Consider the following 16,107-nt stretch of genomic DNA (forward strand, 5'->3'; position numbering starts at 1 on the left):
CTTTTTTAAAATGTTCTTTTCTCAAATGTACAGTACATGGGATGTGCTCAAGAAAAAAACAAAAAAACAAAAAACAACTGCATGTTTTTTGTTTGCCCCCTGGCACAAATCCCTAAAACAGCAGGAGCCGCAGACCTGTGTTATCCCGATGTCCTCCAAAAAGAAAAGCTGATTTATTTTACTCGTATTTCACAAAGTATCCCGGGGCTATAAATAGTCCTGCACATATTCGTTTGGTTTGTTATCTTTTGCGGTTTCACTTCCTCCTCAGTAAGAAGTCAGACAGAGGACACTTCTTGTGGAAAGTGTTGAATACAGCTCAGTGAACTGCTCTGCATGGTTTAATGCCTCATGGGGTGATACTGTTGGGAGCAAATTTTAAAATTAGAATCCTTCTCCTTGTGTAGCTGCTGCGGCGAATAAAGCTTTTTAGGAATTCATTAGAACAAGACGATAGAATGAGGAGAGCGGTTGGCATAACCTCTGGGGGTTGAACGCTGACAAAAATAAACACATTCAATTACAGTTGCGTGCTTATCTGAAAAAATCCAAGTCCAATAGAGACTTGCCTGTTGTAGGTTTGCCTGATGAAGCCAGCAGCCCAACGAAAAGCTCACAGTACTTGGATGGAGAGCTATCTGTCTTGGAATGCCATGACTGTGTCAGAGACTCAAGTTTTTCCTTTACCTGCGTTCACACCAAATGCAACAACCGTGTTGTAATCACAAGCAATGTGAGTGTCCCATCGCTCGGTCGTAATTGAACCAATGTAGCCTCATGCCATTTTTTCAACTGATGGTGCAATCTCTGAATGTTTTCTTACGACATTTGTCGCGCTTGTCACGTTGAGGCATGAACATGGCTTAAGGTTGGTGCCAGTCTAAACCTTTACACCACAATCTGACGTCAACATACTGTGGATCCATACATATAAAACAAAAATACATTGATTCTTCATCTTTAAAACATATACAAACAGGCCATGTCGTCTTGTACCCTCTTTTTGCCTTCAGAATTGCCTTCATTCTTGGAGTCATGATTTTAGGTCCCTAGTGACCATATTGGCAACATCACACAGTCGCTGTTGATTTGTCGACTGCACGTCCATGATCACAATGGCCCCCTCCTCCATACCACAGAGGTGCTCGGTAGGGCTGAGATCTGGTGACTGTGGAGACCATTGAAGTACGGTCAACTCAAGAAACCAATTTGAGATGATTGGAGTTCTGTGATATGGTGCATTATCCTGCTGGAAGTGGCCATCAGAAGACGGTACACTGTGGTCATAAAGAGATGTACATGTTTCACGATAATACAAAGGTAGACTGTGGCATCTAAACAATGCTCATTTTGTATAAGGGGCCCATAATGACTCAATAAAATATCCCACTCTCCAATACACCATGAGCAGCAACCTGAACTGTTGGTAGAAGGCAGCATGGATCCATGCTGTCATGTATACACCAAATTCTGAGACATCTAACCAAATGCCACAGCACAAACCGTGACTCGCTGGGTCAGGCAACGTATCCAGTCATTTATTGTCCAATTTTGGAGATCCTGTGTCAGTTACAGTCCTCAGTTTCCTGTTCTTAGCTGATAGGATAGTGATTCCCAATATGTTCTTCTGCTGCCGCTGTAGGCCAGCGAGATGGTTCATTGGGTTACTGTTGCCTTTCTGTCATCTCAATGCACTCTGGCCATTTATACTCTGACGTCTTGCGCCAACGATCCACAATGATTCTGAACATTTTGACCAAGGCAATTGCTGCTTACCACATATGTTTCCTTTCCCAAGCCATTCTCTGTAATCTCTGGAATTGGTTTTTAAAAGTCCCAGTAGATCAGAAGATGGTAAATACACAGCCTGTCTGGCACCAACAACCATGCCAAGTTCAAAGTCACTTAAATCATCCATCCATCTCCTGCACTCAGGTCGCCTCACATCCATGTTTTTTGGACTGTGTGAGGAAGCCAAAGAACCTGGAGAGAACCTATGCAGATACTGGGAGCACATGCATGCACTCCATACAGAAAGGCCGAATAACATCCTCAAAAATTTGGCAGCGGAATGTTTGAAAACAAAATGATTTCTCTATAAATTCAAAATGAGTATCAGATAAGTGACCTCTGCACTGACTCACATCATCTCCATCTCCTCAAAGACTCTTAATGACTGCTGCGCTGACACTTTTAATGTCCTTTTACATAACTGAAGACGTGACACCCCGGCTGCGATGTCCCTTTTTTAAACACGGCAGGCATGAATTAGCTCTGATTGCTTCCTTATCCTCCCCAAACAATCAACACAAAAGGGAAATCGATAGAATGATGTTTTACAAACACTGGATGCTATGGTGGGAGTGGAAGTGGCTTCATGGCAGCGGTAAAACGCACAACACACACACACACACACACACACACGCTTCAGCCTCCACTTGTCACTTTTTATCAGGGATAAAATTACGTCTGTGACCGGATATTCTCCTCATTGGAGTCGTCTCCTGTTGACGAACCACTGACTTGGATGCGATTAGTCATCCTGTTAAATCAGATTCGAAGCACTGCGCTAATGACTGGAGCTCCCGAGGGCTTCCTCCTATTGCGACTGATGCCCGCAAAATAAATGTCTCGACAGGCCGCCGCAGTAAAACGTTGCTTCAGGTGTGGATGGAGATGGACTTTGTGCCTTCTGTTGAGGTGACTTGAAGACGTGCAGAGCTGCACGACAACGCAAGTTAATAATTGCAGGAATGCAGACTCTCTCACTCTCTCCTAAGATTGTCACCTTCAGTTTGAGAGGGTGGAGTTTTACAAAGCCACTTTTGTGAGTGCCCGAGCAGCAAAACAATCCGTATGAGTGAAAATCTCGAGTGACAAAAGTTTGCCTGTGGCTTCTCTCCCATGGGGTCCAGAGACGACGCGTTGGTCCTTTTCATTTCCACTCATTACATCTATACAAAAGCATTTAAATTGGGAAAACCGACTAATCGCCACCCCAAACTCACTGACCCGTTACCTTTTTACCGAGGACTGCTCCCTTAGAGATAAGAAACGCAGGAAGAAAAGATTTAATGGGCTATTATTGGGTGCACAATGAAGCTTGCCTACAGTAGTGACAGGTCCTCAACACTCTGAATGAGCCATGCGTGATATCAATACTCACAGAGGATTTTCCTAAAATAAAAAAAATAAAAACTCAAACAAAAATGTGTAATTGACAAAAAAAAATGAAAAATGATAATAAAAATAAAAAAATCAGTGGCACATGCTGGTAGGGGGTGTTTTTATGTGATCCGAGCCTTCCAGGCCTGTTTAGACAGATGATGGAAGGGTGTTCCCAGTGGTCCACTCCCAGGCCTACTTCTCATTCTCCACGTGAGCTCCGTCCCCCCCACAACAGCACGTATGAGCGTGACATTTTAGCTGAGGGCATTTTTAAAGCTGGCGAGCAGACCTGCCGCCACAGCCTGCTTCCAAAAATCAGTCAACATTGTGGATGATTAAGAATTAACGCCGAGACATGCATGAAGTGATTCAGTTGATGTACGTAATTACTCATCACAGGACAGCCACGTCTGTGCTCCTGCACTGGAGGACGCGTGCATTTTGCATCGGCGCCTAACGAAATGAACGTAATGCATGTAATTGCGCAAAATAGGCAGCATTTGCTGAATTAACCCATGACATCGAAATAGTTTGTTAAATCAATCATGAGGCAAGATGTGAAGGGATGCGCACATGAAAACAGGATTTTTTTTTTTTTTTTACACCAATGAATCCGATTTAGATACTTCAACTAAAAGAAAATTGTGAACATGAGTAGATTATTTAAACAAATACTTCCCTGATTAGAAACCTGCTTTGATTTTTTTATTTTTTTACATTGATTTATTTATACAAAATCGGCCGAGCTCTTGTGCGATGTTTTTGGTTTTCCCTTCCTGGGCCTAGCTGTCCTGATTGCCTTAGTGAGAAAATATCCCCCAGTGATACCAAATGATGGCTAAGAACTACTAATTGCTATTCTCGACTTGACTTGCCTGCAAATAAGAAAAAAAGCAGCTTTGTAATTAAATACTGCATTTTGCAAAAGGTTGTTGATGGAACAGCAGTTTCTCTCAGAAAAGCCATTTTTTTCTTATTCCTCACACATTGCATTAGAAGTCCTCTGGCCTGAAATGGAGACTGCTGATCCAATGAGGTTTTAGTTGAGGGTCAGCAGTTGTCGCTAGACAGCGGTGGGTGTGTCCAATGATGGCAATGTAGTGTGCATTCTGGGTAGATATAGGTGTTCTTTTGATCGGGTGCAAAAGACCCTTTGTGTCTTTTGTCCAGCCAGAAGGCATCCTTTTCTAATATAATGGCACACTTTAATGATGGGGTGACCCACTTTCAATTGAACAGACCTTCAAAAGACCTTCTTTCGTCTTGTGGCAATGCACTCCTTTATTTGATTGGATCCGCCACCAAAACCCTGGTCAAAAGAAACGTCCACTCTGGTGCTCCAGATTTAAATTAGTTTAATGGGAACCATTAATAATGCAAAAGTCATGTAAGCCAAACGTAGAGCTACATAACACATGATAGATAGTAGTAAAAGTTTCCGAGGAACAGAAACAAAGTTGTTGTTCAGTCTGCAAAAATGGTGTCCGTTGGACTTCGAAGCGTTTCCTTCCTCTCCTGTATCGAGACGCCAGGCATTCATCATCGTTGGCGAGATGGGCCGCAAACAGCAGATGCCTCCGTGTTGCGTCAACAGTGTCAGGGCAGCTATGTGTATGTGGGACATACGCGTCTCTTTTCTTTCACGTGGATCACGCTCTTCTCACTGCATCTGTTTGAGACGACTCGGCAGCTGCCTTCGTTCCACTTGCGTGTCTGTCTGGGCCTGACTGCTGACTCACATGGAGGCAGAGTGCTAACGCATGGTTTTTACACCTAGCTGTTGACGTCACCATGTTCTCCTTGTTCACTGGTCCTGGAGAAACATGGCAGCTTGCTCTGGTGTTTTACATCAATAATAATCAAAATAATGAAATTAGAATTAAAGGTTAAGTGTGTAATATTTGAAGATTTCGAAGAAGAAACAGCGACATCAAGTGGTTACATTTTAGGTAGCGTTGTCTTTCACATTCTCCCCCTCCTGAGCTTGCCAGTGAGTTACAGTGGCCTGCGCGCCAAATCCGGGATACCTTGTCCGCCTTCTTCTTTGTTGGTTTATTTGAAGACGTGACCAGTCACCCTAATGACGAAAAATGCACTGTCTTGCTATATGTATGTGTACATATATATAATATATATACATACATATATATATAATTACTATAATTACTGTTACTGTACTGCGATTATACACTTTTAATGATGTATTCATGGGAAGTATATAAAGCTTTTCCCGATATAAAATCATAAATCAAGCCAAATATCACACACTGGACTTTGAAAGGTATTTTTGCGATTTTGTGCATATCTGCACTGGCAGTAGAACGACTCCAACTCCAACTAACCGCTTGTCCAAACCACTGATCAGTTCCTTGTAATACATTTGTCGCTTTATTGCACCTCATTTCCTTTTTATTTAATTCTTTGCCTCGTGACACAGACTATAATTAAAAGGCCTCACCGCACACTACCGCTGGTAACAAAAAAAAAAGAAAAAGCCCTAATTTCAAGCATTTCCTCCACGCTAATTGGAATAATGTAGGTCATGTGATTTGAACCTTGCTCTTGATTTATGTCACAACGTCTCCCTATGTGCCGCCCCCAGTGGTGAGGAAGTGTTGTGTTGGTGCCGACGTGCCCTCATCAATCAAAGCTCTCTTGTTTATGCTGATGCTAATACTGTCGGGCTCCCTCTGTGTCCCCATCAATTCAGGGAAAGTGGTCAGTAATCCATCATCTTCAACCTAACGTGCCACGCGCCAGGACATTGCATGTGCCAACGGCAGGCTGTGCTCACAATGTCCCGTTTGTGTTTACAAGAAGCGCACGGCTAAAAGCGATGGGCCATCTGCATGGGGCTACATTTTTATTATTTCCACATCAGAGCAGAAACTAGAGGAGCAGGTGAAGAGCTTGTTCGTCTGCCACGGTGGAATGATGTAATGATGTAAACCCTCCAGCAGAACCATTCTAGGAAATGTACTGTATACTATTTAACACCAACATTTTGATTTAAAAAATAGACACCAACACAAAAAGTTGAATGTTTGCAATTTATTACAAACTTGCCTGCTCCGTGAGATGCCGTGTTCTGCTTCTTTAAACCTATTTTATTCATTCAACTTCTATTTACCATTTTAAACTGTTGCCGACATTTCCATTTAAAATAGGAATCCTGTCCATGCCTGTCACGGAAGTCTTTGGAGTGATTGTAAAATGCAGTAAAAGGAGACACAGGCACTGCGCCTGTAGCGACAGTCGAGTTTGGGGTTACAAATTGGAGATTTGCATGGCATTACGCCCGACACTTCCCACAGGCTTTATCCCACACGCAGCTGTTTAAGTGGCGAAGGTCTTTTGAGGGCACGTCTACAGTAAGGAGCGTCGCAAAAGTTGGGGCTAAACAGCGTGAGTCACTCTGCCGGCGCCACGAGATATTTGAAATGAACGTGTGCGAACGAGTGAGGCAGCGAAGACTCTGAGGGGTCACAGTGCAAAGACAGGTTCAAGGACAACCCGCGTGATGTGCACTACGAAGAAAACGTTCAATCATTTTGTGTCACGTCACGGGACGGGTTGGTGCTGCGAAATGGTTTGTTGAACAGCGAAACAGTTTTTGATGCGCGAGCAGGGACGCCGCCGTCCCTCCACGTGGAGGGGGAGAGTCTGGCTCGTCTCCTCGCTTGGGCAAAATCTCCGTGGGTACACCGCTGGCTTTACGCAAGCTTGTTGGCGGGGCCTAAACTGATGTGATGTGATGGTGCAGCGGCACAGCGCTAGTCCCCGCCTGGCCTTCTCTTGGCACGCAAACGGAGGGAAGAATAGTGCGCGAGTGCACACCTGTGAGCGTCGAGATGGAAACAGAGAGAGAGAGAGAAACAGAAGAGGCAACACGCAGGCAAACGGTCCCCGGGCCTGAAGAAAAGGGATCCAGCAAAATGAAATGAACAGAGGAGCAAAATAATAACCCCACTGACGAGCTCTTAAAACACACGGTGCGAGTGTTAATAAGGCGAGTGGCTAGGCAGTGCGCAACATGGTCTTCAGTAGGATTAAGAGGCTTTTGAATGGTCGAGGCCATTAAAATGTACACCGGCCCCAGAAGTCCTGGAGCGCCTTATGAGTATATTTATCATAGGATTAACAGACCAAGCCTTGCCAACGCTCTCACCCCAGGAGGGCGGCGACCTCTACCCATCTACCATTATTGTGTTTGTCTGAACAGCTGATGATAAGAGCCGCCGAGCAGCAGGGTAGGTAAAGCTCCAGTCCCGCTCTGCCAACTGTGCCCAGAGGATGTTTGTCAGAAACGGTGCAGCATCTGAACCCGCTAGAATGAAAGGCCGTAACGTCTGCGCGGTGCTGGAAGAACACTGCCTCCTTTAATTCCTCAAACACGGCAAAATAAAAACCCTGTGCATGATGTGATGAAAAGATCCGGAAGCAGGAACCGCTAGTGGGGGGGGGGAATAAAATCTCTCTGGAGAACGTGCGCGCGCATGTGCGTGTGTGTGTGTGTGTGTGTGCATTTTAATCAAGAGTTTCCATCACTCTGATTCCACATTCTTTCTCCCTCCACACAATCCCTGCGTTCTTCTCCTGCTCCTCTCCAGATCTTCCACATGACCTATGACCTGGCCAGCGCCATGGTGAGGATAGTCAACCTGATCGGGATGATGCTGCTGCTGTGCCACTGGGACGGCTGCCTGCAGTTCCTGGTGCCCATGCTGCAGGACTTCCCCGCCGACTGCTGGGTGTCCAAAAATAAGATGGTGGTAAGTGCTTCCCCCCTGCGCACAGTTCTCCTGCCTGGTCAGATCAGATTATGCTCCGTCTCTGATCTCTATCTTCTCCCTCAGCTTCCGTTATTACTGCACTAACTGGCCAACACAACCTCCACCTCTGTCTCCATCCCTCAGGCGTCCACGTTTGCACATAAACAGCTGTCACTTTAAACCCCATGGCAAATGTAGTTGTTTTTTTTTTCCAATGCTACATTTAGCTACATCAAGTGAAATTGTTTTTACGTCTATAGAACTTTTGACATAAATTCGATTTCTGTGTGTGGAGAAAAAATCTTTTGTTTGTTTCAACAGCTGCAGAAATACAGACCCCTCTTTAAAAAATCTGGGATTATTTAGCCAAAATTGGAATTTAATTTACTTGCCACTCATCACCTTTTAAAAACCATTTGTCACTTTCACTACAGGGACAGAAATCCACCCAGTGAGAATACGATCCCAGCCTTTGATAGCCACGCACTCTGGCAATAAACAATGGATTTTTGGGTTGCCTCTTGCCTAGAACATCAATCTCTCGCAGTACGTAAACCAGCTTCATGTGTGAGAGCGAGCGTGAACTACAGCGCAAGCTAGCACAACGTTAACGTCGACGTTGCGAGAGAAATTTTTACCTCTGCATCATCTGAACGCCTGGGTGACACCACATGAGCAGCATGGAGGCATGTTGTGCTTTTCCTCTGCTGCTGTTTTACATTTGATCAGATGGCGATGTAGGTTCTGTTCCAAGGGGCACTGGGTGGAATTATTTCCCTCTGTGAAAGCCAAGAATTTAGCTTCACTGTCCCTCCGAAGCTCTCTCCATTTTGCTGAGGGTGAGCGTGTTGCACCTGATGTGTGGCTTGGAACTGCCCGCAGCTGATGGCCTCGTGTTAACTTGGCGTGTAACAAGACAGGGAGGCTCCATAAGGAATCTGAGTTATTGCCGGCTTATGTGCGAGGGCCCTGGATAGAGATTGATCTTACGTCAGTGAATGGTTCCCTGTGTAGTATTACAGACCACTAAATCAGCATGAGTTGGGCCCTTAAGGAATTAGAGTGATTTTCTAACTGATGGCTTATCAATGGGCGCGTCGATGTAAATGTCTGAATTGCTGCGGTCTCCCCTTTGTGTGGTATGAAACCCCTTTCACTGACCAAAAAAAAACAAAAACACTGAATGGCATCGACGGGGAGGAATAAAGCATGAATTACCAATTTTTTTTTCATGTGACTTACTTTTGTCGTCAATATATTGAAGTCAGCTGTTTGGCGTCTAAATTGTAATCACGGCCATTCACAATCAGGCTTCCACAAGGCAGCAAACAAAACACCGACACGGGGCTAAAATGATACGCCTGAGCCCAACTTACGGACAGAATATCTGGAAAGACGTCGGCCGTGATGGCGCTGTGTGATCTGCAAAAAGGGCAAAAGAGCGAATGCAACGAGCTTTTGAGCTTTACGTAAACCAGCGTCCAGTCAGCCCGATGTTTCGTCCCTCCGCGCCGGAGCCGATGTCACATGAGTAGTTGCATCGCTCAAGGTACGATGTATTTGGTTCATCATGCCTCGCTGCCTAGCCTGACACGCTCACTTGTTAAGATTTAATCATAAGGAACGACAGATGTTGCGAACCGCTGTCCCCTTGAGATGTTTCACACTTTACACACACACTTTAGCTAATTTAAGTGTGCTCTGCGTTACCCACCCGCGTCAACGTAAACAAACAGACACGCACGAAGGCCAAAGTGACAGGGAAACTAGTCAGCCACCTCTCTGACCAACCCTCCTGTGTAATCAACCTCTTTCGATTATCCGGATTAAGACAAATGGTTCCGTTCAGATGCCCGCCGCTCCCTCCTCCGTTTCTTTTTTTTTTTTTTTTTAACGCTTCTTCGCTTCCACCATGAAAAATGCATTTTAACCACTAGTTCAAGAGCCAAGTTGCAAAGGGGATTATGTTAAGTTACATAAAGCTTGAGCTGTCAGGCAACATAATGTAAACGGCGGCTCATCATGAAGGTATAGTGCAGCATGCATGGATTAAAATTCAATTCCGTGTCTTTTTCCTGCAGCAGTGAAATCGCAGACGTGATTGCTTTCTTAATCTTTCTGTTTGATGTCGAGAAGCATACTGTATTTCAAACCTCTGTGTCAGTAGAGGTTGGAATAAGTCTAACAATAGACACACCAGTAAAGGAGTGGATTTGATTTGAGAGAACTCTGTGGAATTCACGATCAAAATGAAAATGAGAATGAGAATCATCATTGATAGCAAAAAAAAAAAACACTTTCTGACACTCAAGGTCACCGTACACTAAAACTTAAAACAAAGAATAAAAACCATGAGAAATACAAGGTTTAGGGGTTATATACTGTAAAAAAAAAAAAATAATAATAATAATAATAATGTATATATATAGATTTATGTACATACAAAAACCTCTTTAGAGAAGTGTGTGATGTGTCATTGATTTTATTGCTCTGAAATATTAAAAAAAAAAAGTTATGATGGTTATGGCAAATACAATATTTACTTAAGCCATTGCGGTGGAAATTGCCACTTTCGTCTTAACACATTTTTCGCCCCCTTTTAACGCAAACTGTTGCAGTGCAGAATTCAGATTCAGAATTAATTTCTAAGAACTTCTGCGGATTTCACAGTGGCAGCCTTCGCTGACATCAACCCCACTGAAATCCTGCCGAGCGCCCAGGAATTTGAGGCCTTGAGACGTGAGCGCGAGCGCTCATAATGTACTCTGGGTTTTTAAATCCCGCAAGATGGAAGTAGGCTCTCATTACCATCAAAATGGAGTTTGTTGTGATTCACACAGTAAACACTGTCTAATTAATTGCATTACATAGAAGAATAGTCCTCAATGTGACAGAATAACAAATATATCTTTCTGAATTAATTAAAGCCTGGGGGCCAGGCAGCCCCTTAATGGAAAGCTCCTGACTGACGTTACAGGGTAGACAAAGACTTTGTTAGTATTGGCTCTGTCACGGTTGGTCTGGTCCTGATTGGAATCAGCGTTTTGTGTATGTGTGTGTGTGTGTGTGTGTGTGTGTGTGTGTGTGTTTGTTTTTTTTACTGTTCCATTATCTTGTTGGGTCATCACTCCTTACCTTTTGTGGTAGGACACTAATGAAAACGCTATCTCCTCTTGCCTTTTTCACTGTTGCAGTGAGTTTGACTGCTGTTTGGACCCCCGTCGAGAGTATTGATCTTGAGTTGCCATGAGCCAACGGAGGAATCTTGAAGGGGGGGGGTTTATCCGTGAATGAGAAAGCAAATGGGAAACAAAAAACATTTTTTTTCTCCTTTACTAAACAGATGACCTACTTACTGTCCTGCATGCTTTCAGTGTCTCACGCTCCTCCATCCCGACCATTCTCAGGGCTCCGTTTTAGGCTCGCGCCCAAATGTCTGCTTGCTCCAAATGTTTGCATATTGAAAAGTGTGTTCCGCCATGCCAGCTGCTCCGCCTTAGACCGTGACAGTTTGCAGTGGACGTCTGCCGTTGGTCCGTGTCTCAAGTGATAAAGGGGGAGTGGGTGTTACTGTCGGGGTGCTCGTTGACCTTTAATGTGCGGTAAGCATCATGCTAAGAGAATGAGGTGACACAAGGTGATCCGAGCACTCACCCTAACTCACCCCCTCTGCTCTGTTTGATCCAGAATGACACATGGGGACAGCAGTACTCCTACGCGCTCTTCAAAGCTATGAGCCACATGCTGTGTATCGGGTATGGCATGTACCCCCCGGTGGGCATGACAGACGTGTGGCTTACCATCCTCAGCATGATCGTGGGCGCTACCTGCTACGCCATGTTTGTGGGTCACGCCACGGCGCTAATCCAATCTCTGGACTCATCGCGACGGCAGTACCAGGAGAAGGTGAGTGGAGACGACTTGCTGTGTACAGCTGTGTTTTCCTGGTGTCTGAGTAAACAGCGCAGGTGACGTAAAAGAATAAGGTTGTTATGTTGTCAAATATGAGACATGTATGCGCTGTAATTTGACTGGATACAGGTAAAAATGTATTAAAGTTATTATTTGTATTGTTTTTTTCTCAAATAACATGATATATTTTTTAACCCAAACCCTATTTTATCTATTTTTCTTTCTATTACTTCAGAAAGACAGGGACATATTCTCTTTTCAGCTTGCTTTTTCTTCTTTCCAATGAATATGTTCTTCTTTTGTCCACACTCCCTTGTGTTTACTGTTTCTCTATAAAGACCTATAAGGGGCAAGGACACAACTTGTTTCCCTGATGGACCATTGTGGGGTCTTTACATTGTTATGTATCGTGCTGTTTGTTTTCTTGTTGTCGTTGTTGTTTTTAGACTAGTGGGCTTGGTGTTGCTGGCTTTGTTTGGGTATGATTGGTTGGTGGGGATTTGTTTTTCCTGATGTAGCAGAGACCCAGAACCACCATGGAACCATTTTTCCCTAATTGGAAGATTGTTTTTATGTTTTTTGTTGTGTTTTGTTTTTTGTCAAAAGAAACACTATCTCTCAGAAAGTTCCTCACCTGCAGAGTTATTAAAGGGCCATTTGCTGTAAATGGCAACCACTTGTCGTCATGATATGGAGCAATGTTATAGACTTAGCCCCCAAATTAATTTAAATTAACATCTCCTTCGCTTACTTCAGCCGTCTGGGTTTTTGCAAAACGTCCTTATTGAGAGACGAATGTACAGCCTTACCAGCGTAATGACAGGCAATCGTGACAGGTGGCTGTTAAGACCGAGACGTGTTCCACAGTGCCATGCCCTCTGTTGGCCCAGCGTGGGCGATAATGAGCTGAGCTGCCACAGCGCTATATTGCCCACTGTCTGCAGTGAGGAGGAAATTGGAAACGATGACCTCCGGGGAATAGAGACAGAGGCGGTGTAGACCCCACCCAAGTGTGAGAGGGAGAGCAGGAGTGAGTGAGTGCAGAGGAATTGATTATGTGATGTAATGGGTGTAAGATGGGATGCACGACCCAGTGGGTCCGACCATGTTCAAACGACGCGTTCTATTTCGGATTGGGTTTGGCTAGCTTTTCTGAACTTTCCTTTTTACATTCACTGGGATGGTGTCACCGACTTCATGGCTGGAGTCTGCTTCGCCAGTTTGTACTGCGTTATGGATGTTTGGTTTTGTAGTGATTGCGATTTGGAAGCCATTGTCAAGTGTTTGCAAATCCATTGGCAGCGACACATTGTTGTCTTGTGAAAGGACAGTGACAGAAGTGTAGAAATTTGTGTTAAAACTTGTGGGTCCTGTATCCTGATGTCCATCTCAACAACACAAACCAAACCAGAACGACAGTCGGATATGAGTGAATACTTCTCAGACTTGGTCCGACTCAGGCCCTGCTCGATTAATCAGCCCGTCTAAAATCTACAGGTTGTGGTTTTGTGCAACCGGTTCGAAGACCAAGTCTGCAGCGCAACACACAGATGGCCCTGCTACCAGCGCTGCTACTCTGACAAGCTGCTCATTGCAATGAGAGCAGACCTCTTTCACCCTCTTTCCGCTGCTCAGCTTTAAGAGGTGCCTCGTTGCCAAGTAGACTGAGAAGCCTCTGTGTCTCGACACCAGTCAGCATGTGCTACCAAGAAATTCACAGCCATTTCTGGAATCACCCCCGAAGGCGCCTTAAGGATCCCCTGGCCATTTGAAAAGGCTCCCGGGTGCTCTGTCAGCTTCCCACAGTGCCTCCCCACTAAAAGGTTATTACGGCGCAGCCTCAATTAATTATAAAGACAGAGAATTCTCTCATTTATCTCTGTACATGCCGAAGTGATAAGACTCTCTCTGGGAGCCAGGCTGTCGGCAGAGCTTTTCTGACTTTGAGAGGCAAACAGTCGTCATGTGTACTCTACTCTACCAAGCCCCCTTGTTGCTTATCAGGGTTAGCTCCCAAACCTGTTGTCACTGGCCCTTGTATCAGTTGTGTGACAATGGTATCTGCCTCCCTGGAGAACTTACTCTGCTTTTCCTGTGTTCGGCGACGACCATAATCCAAGTACCGGAAAAGTGGACAGCCCATTGGCAAATCCCCGGAGTTTATAAGCAGTATGGAGACATAATGTTTGTCGTATTTTTTTTTTTCTTTTACTGTTTTTCCCCAGTAGGACTCCATTGTTTGGGCACTGGATGGAATTAATTGCCCTGTATGAAACTCAGGAGATTCACAAATTTTCTCCTAAAGCTATGAATACTTCGATTAATTTAATAATCATATTTACTACTACTTGTGATATTGAAAACTAGAGAGAACTGGCGTCAAGGGGATGACACGGTGAGGAGACAATGGATTTGATTCTTATTTTGGCTGAGCTATTCCTGTCACCTCACAACACGGTCACAGGTTTGATATCCAGACTCTTTCTTTGTGAAGTTTGCAGACATAGAAACATATTATGATTTCATTTTAAAATGTTGGCGTACATCTGTACTCCCTTAACTCATACTTACTGACGATTGAGTTCTTCAACACAGTTGTTTTGAGGGTCTTTTCCAAAGAAAATATTTTGTCCTGTTCAGTCAACACAAACATAGCTGCTGTTTTCACTCGTAAGAGAACGTGGAAAATGCCACCGATCTCATTCCTGATGGCGATGAAATGAAATATGCCCTTATTAGAATTCCAACGAGACCATTAGCAAGACTCTAAAGACTGCAATGTTTGCATGTTTCTGCAATATTATTTAATGTTAAATCAGAAAGAGAAAGATCTGAGCCTTGGTGTAGCTGCTTTGATTTGCGATGTGAATTTTTATTTTCGCTGGAATCAGAGTTACGGGGGAAATCCAAAGGGCAAAAAATAAAGAATTGATATTCCCTTCTGTAATATGAAGGGTTTTTCCATTTTAGCGACGGAAATATAAAAAAGTAAAAGCAGCTTAATATTGAATGTAGAGGAAGCGACACCTCATTTAAGTGCTGCGTGTTTGTGGTGATGTCTCACAGCCTGTGTCATTATGTTCTGTATATAAAGAATAAAATGTAGAAAATATGGAGCTGTCACACAGATGAGTCTGTGGCCGTGGTGGAGGCTCATCTTTTCTGCAAACACGCAGAGGGGATTTGCAGGTAGCATTTGTGTGTCTGGAGGAAACAATCAGTCGGGCGATGATGAGGGAAAACTAGTCCGTGCAGGAATCTTAGAAGTGTACGGATGAGAATAATGGGCTGGTGCCGTGGTGGGGCTGCGCCTTCAAAGATGGTGAAAATTATCATCAGAAAGCCTCGGCGAAATCTTTCCTGAAAAGAATTCTATTACAATGTGGCACGGTGTGAGAAATGCCCGGGATGTCAGAAGCTTTCAAGCCGACTTAAATGGGCTCTTGAAGAGGATTCACTGGCCCATTTACTGTTACACAAAGTAAAAAGTGCAACAATCACACTAAATATGGGGGAGGGGTTTGACGTGTGACCCCACTGAGATGGAAGAATGCTTTATTGCTAATTTTATTGTATATTTATTACATGCTAATTTTCGCTAAACTGTTTGTTTCTTCTTTTGTTTTCTGGTTGTGAACGAATGATGTGGACACAGCACGTAACAAAAATGTGTGCATTTTCGATGTGTCAGCAGCCTAATTTGCTGCAGATGCATCTGACTGCAGGGATTAGGCTGGGCCCGTATCATACTGGGATTGAATAGAAGCAGGTTGAAACTGGTTATGATGATGGCCGGTGTGCATACGTCTCAGCAGCAAGTGTGCATTATAGTAACCGCTAGATTCTCTCTGGACGTTTACTGATTGGAGTAGTTTTTTTTTTTTTAGTGAGCCTAACGATCTCTACATTCCATGTTTTATGACAAGAAAAAAATGCACTGTTGAATGTTAGGCCAGTTGGTGTATTACTATCCAATTTCTAAATATATAAGAATAATTTCTAAAAGTAATGTATACGTTTGGGTAAAATACTGTACATCACATAAAAGCAATGATTTTTTATTTTATTTTTGTTTTGTTTATTCAAAATTCATCATTTTACAAGCATTGTTTCAATGACCTGCAGCTGTTGCAGCAGGACAGGGGTGACTCCAGTAAATGCAGCTGCTCTGAATAGAGAACCCCGCCATGGCTTTTGTCACTGAGTTATAATACGCTGCTCGTTCATCATTTCACAAGGCGGCAACGTGAGCTAT

At 43.9% G+C, this 16,107-nt stretch overlaps 1 protein-coding gene across 1 annotated transcript in view; it reads left to right on the forward strand.

The window, feature by feature from the left end:
• The window catches only part of hcn4 (hyperpolarization activated cyclic nucleotide-gated potassium channel 4), a 56,263-nt gene that overhangs the window by 19,354 nt on the left and 20,802 nt on the right, over window positions 1-16,107 (forward strand). Inside the window, exons 3-4 of the mRNA XM_076051560.1 lie at window positions 7,779-7,940; window positions 11,628-11,846. Coding sequence (XP_075907675.1) covers window positions 7,779-7,940; window positions 11,628-11,846 — 381 coding nt within the window. The remainder of the gene's footprint in view (window positions 1-7,778; window positions 7,941-11,627; window positions 11,847-16,107) is intronic.

This window comes from Nelusetta ayraudi, unplaced genomic scaffold, assembly GCF_046127955.1.
Source record: "Nelusetta ayraudi isolate G7.1 ecotype Tasmania unplaced genomic scaffold, CSIRO-AGI_Nayr_v1 ptg000005l, whole genome shotgun sequence".
NCBI lineage: Eukaryota > Metazoa > Chordata > Actinopteri > Tetraodontiformes > Monacanthidae > Nelusetta > Nelusetta ayraudi.